The sequence below is a fragment of the Mytilus californianus genome, unplaced genomic scaffold (assembly GCF_021869535.1).
Source record: "Mytilus californianus isolate M0D057914Y unplaced genomic scaffold, xbMytCali1.0.p SCAF_9, whole genome shotgun sequence".
NCBI lineage: Eukaryota > Metazoa > Mollusca > Bivalvia > Mytilida > Mytilidae > Mytilus > Mytilus californianus.
The window spans coordinates 72,382,108-72,395,433 of record NW_026262745.1 but is presented as its reverse complement, the minus strand read 5'-3'; the positions used below and the strand labels follow the sequence as shown (position 1 = coordinate 72,395,433).

At 34.4% G+C, this 13,326-nt stretch overlaps 1 protein-coding gene across 1 annotated transcript; it reads right to left on the bottom strand.

The window, feature by feature from the left end:
- Positions 1-2,675: 2,675 nt before the first annotated feature.
- On the bottom strand, positions 2,676-4,258 carry LOC127716603 (C3 and PZP-like alpha-2-macroglobulin domain-containing protein 8). The gene is made up of 2 exons (XM_052222841.1): positions 3,888-4,258; positions 2,676-3,157 (listed from the first exon to the last, which is right to left on the bottom strand). The coding sequence occupies exons 1-2, from the start codon at positions 4,180-4,182 to the stop codon at positions 2,715-2,717; spliced, it is 738 nt and encodes a 245-aa protein (XP_052078801.1). The 5' UTR covers positions 4,183-4,258; the 3' UTR covers positions 2,676-2,714.
- Between the last annotated feature and the right edge of the window lie 9,068 nt (positions 4,259-13,326).

The following is a 13,326-nucleotide window of genomic DNA, read 5'->3' as shown; positions in this document are numbered from 1 at the left end:
TACAGATTTCTATTATTCAACTATCATATTACATATACATCTTTGATATACCACGATCACCGTGTTTATAAATACTCATTTAGTACAATCCTGGATTATCCTAATACAAATCCGGATATCACAATTTCAACTAGAAAAAGAGAAGCGAAAGATACCAGAGGGACATTCAAACTCATAAGTCGAAAATAAACTTTTAACGTCATGGCTAAAAAAGAAAAAGACCAACAGACAAACAGACAAACAGTAGTACACAAAACACAACATATAAAACTAAAGACTGAGCAACACGAACCCCACCAAAAACTGGGGGTGATCTCAGGTGCTCCGGAAGGATAAGCAGATCCTGCTCCACATGTGGCACCCGTCGTGTTACTCATGTTAGTACAAACCCGGTAATAAGTCTTATTCGGTAGGTCACATTCGGGAAAATTGGGACGGGATTATAGCTACGACATTAGGAACATATCCGCTATCATCTGTGAAACGGATATTCCATAACGGTTAGCCAACTCGTGATGGCTTCCGTAAAACTTACGAAGGGATGATTTCAACTTCACCACTTGGAACTCTTGGTTTAATAGCTTTCTTGTGAGCAGCAACCCTATATCAAGGAAATCATGATAGAAAATACAAGCCCTGGAATATCGTATCAACTGGGAGATATATACTCCGTATGCAGGCGCTGCTGGAATGTTGCTACATAGACATGGAAAGTTCACAATTGGGAAGCTGAAATCATCTCTTTTGTCGTAAAGTTTTATTTTCAACCGACCCTCATTGTCAATTTCTAGATAGTAGATGTTGGAACTCTAGTTTGTAATGGATCTAATGAGTATAAATCGGAATTCTAATTTCTTCCAGAGTATACTGGTTTCTTCTGATTTCCAATTAGTACTGTTAGAGTGGAATAGATAAAAAGTCTGGATTAACCATAAATGTAGCTCGATAAAGGGGCCTACCCTACCTCCCCCTTAGCCCGCCTCTATCTCTCTTATACCGTGGTTTCTTATCTTTTGAATGCAAATTAAAACTAAAACAAATAAAATGATTGACTGTCGGTTGTATGGACACCATTGTAACCTAGCATCTCGCCAAAATCATTGACCAGATTTTATTTCAGTAAGTAAAAATAACTGGAAAACTTGATATTACATCAAGATTGCATTATTTCAAATGTTATTAGACTACGTTGACTTAGGATGGAGGTTCTTATCAACCGAATTAGGGTTATTCGCTGGTCTTGTTTTTGACTTTTTGTCAGCTATTCGGAATCTTCTGGTATTATCCATGTAGTCCCATTAAAAAAAATTTGCCCGCTAACCCATACTTTTCTTTTCATAATTATATTACATATAGTCTTAAAAAACCATTTGTGAAAATCTTATAAAATACTTGTTATATTTCATAGTTTGTGAAAGAAAAAAGGTGCCAATGATAAATGTATGAAAAATCTAGAGAGAATCGTTCGATCCCCACCAAATTTTCAATGGCCTATATTTCAAAAAAATAAGACACGGACCTTTCATTTTCATCTAAAATTGAGAATGGAAATGGGAAATGTGTCAAAGAGACAACAACCCGACCATAGAACAGACAACAGCAGAAGGTCACCAACAGGTCTTCAATGTAGCGAGAAATTCCCGCACCCGGAGGCGTCCTTCAGCTGGCCCCTAAACATATATATATACTAGTTCAGTGATAATGAACGCCATACTAAACTCCAAATTGTACACAAGAAACTAAAATTAAAAATAATACAAGACTGACAAAGGCTAGAGGCTCCTGACTTGTTTAGTTCCGTTATTTACATAAGGGTACTATCAATTTATACCAGTCTTTTGAAAGGTTTGTTATTTTGATACAGATAATCGAACATCCGGCAGAAATACGCAATATAAATATTCCCCATTACTTTTCTTCATACTGATAAATGATATGACTTCCACGTAAATTGTGTTACATGTTGTCATATAGGCGCCTTACTTTACTGTATTGCTTTCGCTCATTGACTATATAGATAAAAATATCAGCCTTTTTTAGGCTGAAAGTTGCTTGAAATATTCCTGTTTTTTCTATTACAGCAAGATAGAAAATACCATTGAAAGTTTCTCATCTGATAACAGATCAGCATGCATGATCTCCAGTTTTCCCTGACTAGATTAAACCATGCAGTTGCTACTAACCACAGTTTATTATATTTACCATGAAACGATTGGTCAATCGTATATAATCTTACTTTTTATTTTATACTGGAGGGAAATATCCCAGCTAATCCTGCAATTTGGTTGGTTATATTGACAGCGTATTTGAGCCCATATATCCTGTGAACAAAAACGATGATCAGCATGGTAAATAATGTTGATCGAAATCAGGACACTCCATTATAATATAATTGTTATTCGGGCTTCACAGTGGATATGGGCTCATTTTCCCTGTCAGTGCCTTATATTACCTTCGCCTGAGGCCAGGCTCACGATATATATGCACATATCCCCTATGAAAATTCTGAATAACATATAATATGTTACTCTATACTCAGAAAAATAAATTTCATTTGGATTTTCAAACGCGGTGTACTGAAATTTTTTTTACGTATTTGTTTAAGAATTTCTTCAAGAAATTGTCTGTTATTCTGTGATAGTGCTTACTATTACAAAGAAAAGAACTTCATCAAGTCTGGATATTTTAACCAGCCTTTTAATAAAACAAACTGTTTAATGTTTCACAAATAACCAATCACCCGTTGTCCCTCGTCCGGTGCTTATTCCAATATTGACGATTTTTAATTTTCGATCATCCATCATCATCATAAACTCTCTGTTATTTTCTTTGAGTCCCATTCCGACTTGAATTATCTGGTTTTTCCAACTGACCCAGAATCGAGTAAATCTTCTGCAATTTAGGAATGACCTTGTGAAGGTCACGATATTTGTCCCGCGTTTTTCAGTTCGAATGGCAGACCTTGTGTTGCCATTTAGTCCAATTGCAATTTCTATTAACGGACCTTCATCGTCATATTCTGATGTCAAGACAAGATAAACATCTGAGCAGGCTTTGACACTGAATGAGAGGAAATTCTGTTTGAAAGGAAGGTTTCCTATTTCACATCTCACCATTCTAAACTCGTACTTTTCCGGTGTTGTAAAGGTTTTGTTACCTGAAAGGTAAAAAAAATTATTAATGTAGTACCAAAACAGGCCTTCCTCTAACGTGGACTTTTTATTGACCAAACTTAATTGTAAACACACCCTATAAAGTTTTTTCCAAGTAAGACTTCCGTCGTTTTACTTTATCGAAGATTTGTTTTATAGAACTAAGTTTCGAACTATCTTTTAGTAACTGCGAGAACCTTGAGATTGGTAATATTTGTTGTTGTTGTTTTTTTTTTTTTTTTTATTTATTTATTTTTTTGTTAGTTGTCATTGTGTTTAGTATCAAAGTGATAATTAAACTTTTTTCAGCTGAATTTACAGATTGTTTTATGCTGTGATAATAAATGCCCCAATTAAAAGGGAGAAAGGATGAACCTTCACCAACACATATATACTACATGTACTAAATAACGAGGTTCAATGTGTTAGCCGGCAGGACATAAAAAAAACTATGAACAACAGACTGAACTAAAGAGTTGCAGGAATGAACGATCACTATGTCCCGTTTTTTGCAACTTTCATCGTTGACGGGACAAAAAGGATAAGTATGATAAACGTCAATGAGACAGAAAACCAAAGACAAAAATAAAGCAATTGAAAATTCATCTAAATGACAACACGCAGTCTTAAACAATATACAGATGTCTACCCAATATGTCAAGCTCAAAAACATTAAAAGTCTATAAAAGTTGTGAATACAAATTAAAAGAAACAATCAACTATCTTTGTTCTTACCTGAAGGTGATTCAAAATTGTCATAATGATTAATACTAGGTGGTGTAGGACTAGAAGATCCAAATATTAAGAATCCAGCTATTGTTAAACCAATTCCTATAAATAACCCAAGAAACAATGTAACACAAAGGTGTAGCTTTTTCTTCCATTTCCGTTTTGAACTGATGATTATTTTTGGTTCAATATAAGTATATACTCCGTTAGAATTTTCATTTAAAGCCGAATAAATATGAGGAACACTTTTCCTTGTATCTGGTACTTCGTAACCAAATTTTGATTTGACCTGAATTTCCATCCATAAGATATGTTGAACGAAATGAAGATGTGTACGAAAAAAGTTTTATTTGGTAACAATTATGAGTGAGTATTTAATTAGATTACAAATATACCAAGCTCCGGGTCAAGTGGCTGTCTCATATATATATAACATGATATAAGTTTATTTTGTTAAGTGTTTTGTTTCCTGTTTAGATACTAGCTATCATGTCACAATGGGTAATATGTTAGAGATGTCTTTTTTCCGGTAGACGTCTTCACACAAAAGAGTTACTTGGAACATTCAAAAACCGAATCATTTTCTCGTCTCTTTATACTGTATTGATGTTAACTGACGCCGTAAATAGCCTTCTACACCTGAAAACGTCCTGATGTTAGACAACGTTTTGACTCCAATATTAGCATAAGTACATTTTTATATCATTAAATGGCTATTTTTTTTTCTTTGCTTCAATTCAGTGGCGTTTCCATAGAAGCAATGAGGCAACTGCCTCACTATATTTGTTTACCAAAATGTAAAATTAGCATTTCGTAGCATAGCACGGTTCTAGACATTAGACTTCTCTTTCATTAAAGATCTACACAAGTATGTTTCTCTGTAAACGTAAGACGGAATGAAAGAAGTACTTTATCAACGTAGATACATATATCTTGTTTTAGCAAGGAACAAATAGGGGCTTTATAGTCGTTTATAAATACATATCAAACAAGAAGTTCTGTAAAACTGGCGTCATTCAGATGCTAGTTTTAAAATTGTATTGACAATATATTTGTTACAATTGATGGGCGTGTTATTCAACAGAAAGTTAACATTATATCGCCTACCCCTTCTTATTTGCAAAATATGACTCTTCGTGTCCACATAACTTATATAACTAATTAGCTTCGGTAAACTGCTAGCCTAATGCATATTCTTATTTAAAAAAAATCAATTGCAAAGCTTACATAAATTGACAAATATGTTCATTATAATATAACCTTTATTTTTAAATTGATAGCATATTTTCTTCTACATCGAAACGTTACCGAAACTGCTTGGCTGAATCTATAAATTTATAAGTGCAACATACGGCGCATTGAAAAATATTACACAAAGTCCAAGATAAAAGTTCCTTAAATCCAGATTATTCTATAGAAAAGAAATTACTGCAAATATGTTACCAATCAAAAGGGCAAACAGATGGAGATAACCCAATATTTTACACAAAATCTTAAGATGAAAATCATGATTCCAACTGTATATATATATATATATACATAGGCTTATGTAGTCCAAATAATTATGACTTCTTGACAGGCTATTACACAAGGCGTCAAAGAAAAAAGTATAATAGCCTCTCAAGACGTCATAATTATTTGAACTAAGGCCCGAAAACTCCTCCTTGTAAATAAATACAACTGTCTGCAAAAAATGTTTTTTTTTCATGATAAATGACAAGTTAACTTGTAGCCACATCCAAATGACGCCAAACATGATGTACGATATAGAAATATAGTAACCCTGAATTATTCCATCCGCATATGAAGCCTATGCCAAATGTTGGCGTCTGCAGGGCTTTTCGGTATGTTCTTCTACATACGCTGATTTTTTTTGTCAAAACGGAATATTAAATCAGATACCTCGTGTAGCGAGTGTGCTACGATATCTGTACGTTAAAGAACGTTTGCGACAGTTTATTAAGGAGTGCCTTGGTGGCATGTTGCAGGGCAGTTTTTCTTCCACTATCAAACATATCCTCTTTTCGGTGGCAGTCCGAATTTACCCTCCCTTTATCCAAGTCTACCGTTTGTATTTAGAACCTTCCTACTGCTCGGTTTATTGTTGATGTGTTCTAGTACTTAATATGCATGAAATATTTGCCACTGAACGTTAAGCAAACATTAAAAAAATCACCTTTTTGCATCTATAAATGCTGAAAATTCTTTTTGGACACTGGCTTCACCCTTGAATCATTCCCTACCTAGTAGCATTATGATCATTGACTTACATTGCCTCGGACGGACGGACAGACGGACGGGGTCGAGTGGTTACTAGTCCTGCTTTCTCCTTCGGCAACGCAGGTAAAAAAAAACAAGTCTTCAGTTTAACGGTGTCCAATCATGTAGAGACGCTAAATCATTTTGCTACATATATAGTATTAAATGTTTGTGCAATAGAAATTAACAAATGATGAAATTTTCTTTTTTTGTACATTACATTAATATACTCTCAACGACCAGTCATCTTTAGATTAACGGACTGTGTCCTGTAACCAAATGACGTATAATCATAACATTTACTGTATAGCCCGGTGAATCATTGAGATATCAAGTTCAAACGGAAATAAATTCATATTCAACATAATACCGCAACATATAAGTCATGTAAATTTTTACATGTACATATTTGGATACACTACATTAATATTACAACTACTTACTAGTAGTCTAAAAACATAGGACTTGACACACTTGTTTGCAATATCATTTTATAAGAAAATGATCTCTCAAACTGGGGTCAACTGACTGGTCTAATAAAATCTGGCGCTAATATGTTAATGTAATTAATTCACAAATTTAAACCTATAGTTTCTGAGTTACATACTAAATCGATGCGCACTTAAGGTTCATGTGGATCCAATGGCTGCGTTTTCACCTCAACATTTACTCTTGAGTACAGACAAACATGTGTATCTGGAAAAGTTTTAAGGCACAGCATGCCCTAGATACATGTAAATAAAATTTAAATATAAATAAGAAGATGTGGTATGAGTGCCAATGAGACAACTATCCATCCAAGTCACAATGTGTAATAAAAAGCAAGCAATTATAGGTCAAAGTACGGCCTTCAACACGGAGCCTTAGCTCACACCGAACGGCAAGCTATAAAGGGCCCCAAAAAGACTAGTGTAAAACCATTCAAACAGGAAAACCAACGGTTTAATTTATATAAAAAACGAGAAACGAAAAACACTTATGAACCACACCAACAAACGACAACCACTGAACAACAGACTTTTATGTTTTAGAAAATGAAAACTTAACTGGATGTTGCCGTGCACTTTTTTTTTGTTACTACAAAAGGTGCCAAAGGTGCCAAAATAAATAAAGATTGAGAATTTCCCCACAGGTAATAATTGAAGTGAACTGTATCAATTGACATGGACAATAGAGGGACAATAGATACCTGACAATAATTTGAAATTTAAATTCTGTCACTGAGTGGACCATATCAAATGAAACTCAACTGATTATTAATTTTATCATCTTCTGCAAGGACGAAAAAAAAGTGCACAGCAAAGTCCAGTTACGTTTTTAATTTTCTAACACATTAAATGCATTTGAATTTTATTTACCTACAGCATGCTATGCCTTAAAACTTTTTCAGATGCACAGGTTTGTCTGTACTCAGAGTAAATTGTGAGGTGAAAACGCCACCATGTTAACCAAAGGGTCCACATGAACCTTAAATGACAACTGGAGATGAAAGATAAATATACAGTCCTTGAAACCAATCCACATAATTATTATGACATTGTTGACCTAACGTGGTTTTGGATATCAAAAAATTTAATAAAAAAAAATACCGAGCTCCAAGGTAAATTCAAAACGGGGAAGTTTATAAAAACTGACAAAATCAAACGCTCGACTATATCAACCAACGGAACGACAGGAAAACATGTTATTGACTTGGTACAGTTATTTTCCGAAGAAAATAATGAGTAAACCTAGTTTTATAGCTAGCTAAACCTCCCACTGGTATGACAGTTGGATATAGGTTCAGGAACAGTCCTAGTCGTAAAAAACTTAACCTAACAACTACATGTAGAATGTGAGATTGAGGTCAAGGACATAAAGTTTGTCAGACAGACATATAATTTGTCTGACGGACATAATTTCCTTATAAACCAATCCAATACCATATGATATTGACCTCCCATATAAATGTACATGTTAATTCTGCAACAAACCTCATCCTTGAAACGTTACACAACAACTGGAGTGTGAAATTGAGGTCAAGGCCATATGTTAGATGGACATACACTCCTACCAACAAATCTATAATATATCAAATATTGTTGAATTCCCATATATAACTACTCGGGAGCAAACTATCATAATAACTGGAGAATGAGTTCAAGGTCAGGTGAAAATGGCTAACTGGCAATGCATCATCATGAACTATCTTCATTTTTTTGTCCTACAAAATGTGTATGAAAGGGAGGATCAGATATTGGGTTTAATCTACAAATTGTTGATGCCGCACCTGTCGACACTAGATACGTAATCGAATTTATGCCTTGCCTACATTTTCTGAGAGTCTGGGTGGGGGGTCCTTTTATTTCTGTAATTTTTAAATTTTTAGGCAATTTTCTGTATTCTTTATACTTTTAGCCCATTATTCTCTATTCTTTATATTTTAGCACCTCATTTTTCTCTTTTCCTTATTTTTAAGTCCATTTTGCTTTATTCTATATACTAGAGTTTACTGTTAATATTCAGGGGAAGTTACTTTTTCCCGAACTTTTGTTAAAGGGAAGTAATATTTTCCCGGACTTTTTCGGAACATCTCTGCAAGTACACATAAAACAAAGAAAGGGATACGATGATTTCCGAACTATTATAAAAAAGGCGCAACTTTTTCATTGCTGAAAAAAGAAAAGATCTGTTGTAGAAATAGTTTAGAGTGATTTTACCAACTTTGAGACAAACCCCCATTTAACTATCCACACTAAGAAACAAAAAGGCAACTAACTCGACGCCATCTTGCGTGCTATAAATAAATAATAAAATTGACCTACCTGGATTCCCCATCGATTTTTATGGAAAACATGCCTTTCTCGCAGTCCGATCGCAGACGTCGTTTCTATTGATCAAATTGGTACTGTTCGTAACATTTTTAGTCCATCTCAAGCATATAATAAAAAGATTTTCACTATTTTCACTAAATTCAAATTTACGTGCCCGGAAGTTTACTGTTAATATTCAGGGGAAGTTACTTTTTCCCGAACTTTTGTTAGCCTGGCAACCCGGCCCGATCTAGCTGCGCATAATACTGACATGTACTCCTTACAATCATTCTTTAAACCAAATATAGTTGACCTATTGCTTATAGTACTTGGAAAACAGACCAAAACAGAAAAACTTAACATTGACCAATGAACCATGGAATTGAGGTCAAGGTCAGATGATACCTGCCAGATAGATATATACATCTAACAATCATTCCATAAACAATATACAATGGATTGTTGACATATTCCTTAAAGTACTTGAAATACAGACCAAAACACAAAAACTTAACATTGACCAATGAACCATGAAAATGAGGGCAAGGTATTAAAGACAAGACTGCACACGCTGAAATATCTCGCCTGCTTTACTGACCATTAATTTTATGTTGATAGTCCTTAATATAAAGCTTAACTACAAGTATCACATAAACTTAACCTTATCCAAGAAAATGAGGTCAAGGTCAGATAAACTAAATCGGAAATACATGTACACCTTACAATCAATTCCATACACCAAATTTAGTTGACCTATTGCTTATAATTTCTAAGAAACAAACTTAATCTGGAAAACTTAACATTGACCAATGAACCATGAAAATGAGGTCAAGATCAGATGAGCTATGCCAGACAGAAAGACATGTACACCTTACAATCAATCTATGCATTAAATATAGTTGACCTTTTGTTTATAGTATCTAAGAAACAAACTTAACCTGGAACACTTGAACATTGATCAATGAACCATGAAAATGAGGTCAAGGTCAGATGATACCTGCTAGACAGACATATACACCTTACAATCATTCCATACACCAAATATAGTTGACCTATTGCTTAAAGTATCTAAGAAACAAACTTAACCATGAAAACTTAACATTGACCAATGAACCATGAAAGTGTGGTCAAGGTCAGATGATTCCTGCCAGACATATACACCTTACAATCATTCCATACACCAAATATAGTTGACTTATTGCTTATAAATTAAGAAAAACAGACCAATACACTAAAACTGAGCAATGAACCGTTAAAATGAGGTCAAGGTATAAAAAAATCTGCCAGACTAACATGTACATCGTTAAATATTTCCATACACCAAATATAGTTGACCTATTGCATATAGTATTAGAAAATAAAATGCTCCGCAGGGCGCAGCTTGATACGACCGCAGAGGTCGAACCCTGAACAGTTGGGGCAAGTATGGACACAACATTCTAGCTTGATACAGCTCTGAATTTGGATTGTGATTAAATATTTGACACAGCATAGGTTTCTGACACAGAATGAATGTGGTCTAAGAACTTAAAAATTTTAAATTGGACATTCACCTATTATGGTCCAATATCCAAAATCTAAATACATGGTTAGATTCAGCATATCAAAGAACCCCAAGAATTCAATTTTTGATGAAATCAAACAAAGTTTAATTTTGGACCCTTTTGACCTCAATGTGGACAAAGTTGATAACGGGGCCCAAAAATCAAAAATCTAAATACATGGTTAGATTCAGCATATCAAAGAACCCCATATATTCAATTTTTGATGAAATCAAACAAAGTTTAATTTTGGACCCTTTTGACCTCAATGTGGACAAAGTTGATAACGGGGCCCAAAAATCAAAAATCTAAATACATGGTTAGATTCAGCATATCAAAGAACCCCATATATTCAATTTTTGTTGAAATCAAACAAAGTTTAATTTTGGACCCCGATTTGGACCTACTTGAAAACTGGGCCCATAATCAAAAATCTAAATACATGTTTAGATTCAGCATATCAAAGAACCCTAAAAATTCAATTTTTGTTAAAATCAAACTAAGTTTAATTTTGGACCCTTTGGACCTTAATGTAGACCAATTTGAAAACGGAACCAAAAATTAAGAATCTAAATACACGGTTAGATTCGGCATATCAAAGAACCCCAATAATTCAATTTTTGATGAAATCAAACAAAGTTAAATTTTGGACCCTTTGGACCTCAATGTGGACCAATTTAAATACGGGGCCCAAAATCCAAAAACTTCATACACGGTTAGATTCAGCATATTAAAGAACCCCAAGAATTCAAGAATAAAACCCCATTGAAATTGATCAAGAAATAAGCAATTTATACGTAGTATCTTCTTTTGCACAATACTGTGCAATTGAATATTTCTTGCTATTGCACAATACTGTACAATTGACAATTTCTTGCTATTGCGCAATATTGTGCTATTGGATATTTCTTGCTATTGCGCAATACTGTGCAATTGAAGATTTCTTGCTATTGCGCAATACTGTGCAATTGAAGATTTCTTGCTATTGTGCAATACTGTGCAATTGAAAATTTCTTGCTATTGCACAATACTTATTATATAATAATTTACACATCCTATTTGGTGTGTATCTCCTACCATATCATTATTATTTGCTTTTAAATATAAATCAGAAATAACCAACTTAAAATGGAAAATTTTAAAAGAAAAAAAAAAGGAAAAAAAGAAAAAAAAAAAACCCTCCAAATTTTTTGAACCCCTTATGATTCATCACCCCCAAACTCAATCCCAGCCTTCCCTTTGTCGTATGGTACCTTGCAGTACAATTTCAGAGAGATCCATACACTTGAACACAAGTTATTGTCTGGAAACTAGAAAAAATGCTTATTTTTGGCCCCTTTTTGGCCCCCAATTCCTAAACGTTTCGGGCAATTACCCCCAAACTCAATTCCAGCTTTCCCTTTGTGATATGGAACCTTGTAGTACAATTTCAGAAATATTCAAACACTTACACACAAGTTATTGTCATGAAACTAGAAAAATGCTTGTTTTTTGCCCCTTTTTTGGCCCCTAATTCCTAAAATTTTGAGGCAATTACCCCCAAAATCAATTACAGCCTTCCTTTTGTGATATGGAACCTTGTGGTACAATGTCAGAGAGATTCATACACTTACACACAAGTTATTGTCTGGAAGTTACAAAAATGCTTATTTTGGCCCCTTTTTGGCCCCTAATTCCTTAACTGTTGGTACCATAACCCCCAAAATCAATCCCAACCTTCCTTTCCTGGTATTGAACCTTATGGTCAAATTTCATGGAGATCCTTTCACTTAAACTAAAGTTAGAGTGCGAAAACCAATGTGTCTTCGGACGACGCCGGACGACGACGACGACGACGACGCCAACGTCATACCAATATACGACGAAAAAATTTTTAATTTTTGCGGTCGTATAAAAAGACCAAAACACAAAAACTTAACTTTAACCACTGCACCATGAAAATGAGGCCAAGGACAGATGACACCTGCCAGTTGGACATGTACACCTTACAATCATTCCAGACACCAAATATAGTAGATCTATTGCTTATAGTATATTATATATGGACTTGACCACGAAAACTTAACCCTGTTCCCTGATCCATGAAATCAAATCGAGGTCAAATGAAAACTGTCTGACATGCAGGAGTACCATGCAAGGTACGCAAAGACTAAATATAGTTATCCTATTACTCATAATAAGAGAGAAATTAACGTTACAAAGATTCATTCAAGTAGTCACTGAACCATGAAAATGAGATCAAGGACAATGGACATACGACAGACGGAAACTTCATAACATAAGGCATCTATATACAAAGTATGAAGCATCCAGGTCTTCCGGCTTCTAAAATATACAGCTTTTCAGAAGTTAGTTAACACCACCGCCGCCGCCAGATCACTATCCCTATGTCCAGCTTTCTGCGACTGAAGTCGCAGGCTCAACAATTAAACCTGCCAGACTGACATTTACCCCTTACAATCATTCCATATATCACATATAGTTGACCTACAGTTTGTAGTATCTGAGAAACGGACCTAATCATGTAACTTTAACCTTGATCACTGAACCATGAAATGAGGTTGAGGTCAGGTGAACCTTGTCTGACGGACATGAAGACGTTACAAAAAACTCATATACCAAATATGGTTATCCTATTACTCATAATATAAGTGAGAAATTATCATGACAAAAAAACTGTAATTATTTTTTCAAGCTATCGCTGAACAATGAAAATGAGGTCAAGGACAATGGACAATTGACAGATGGAAACTTCATAACATAAGGTATCTGCATACAACGTATGAAGTATGAAGCATACAGGTCTTCTACCTTCTGAAATATAAAACTTTATATAAATAATTTACATCGATG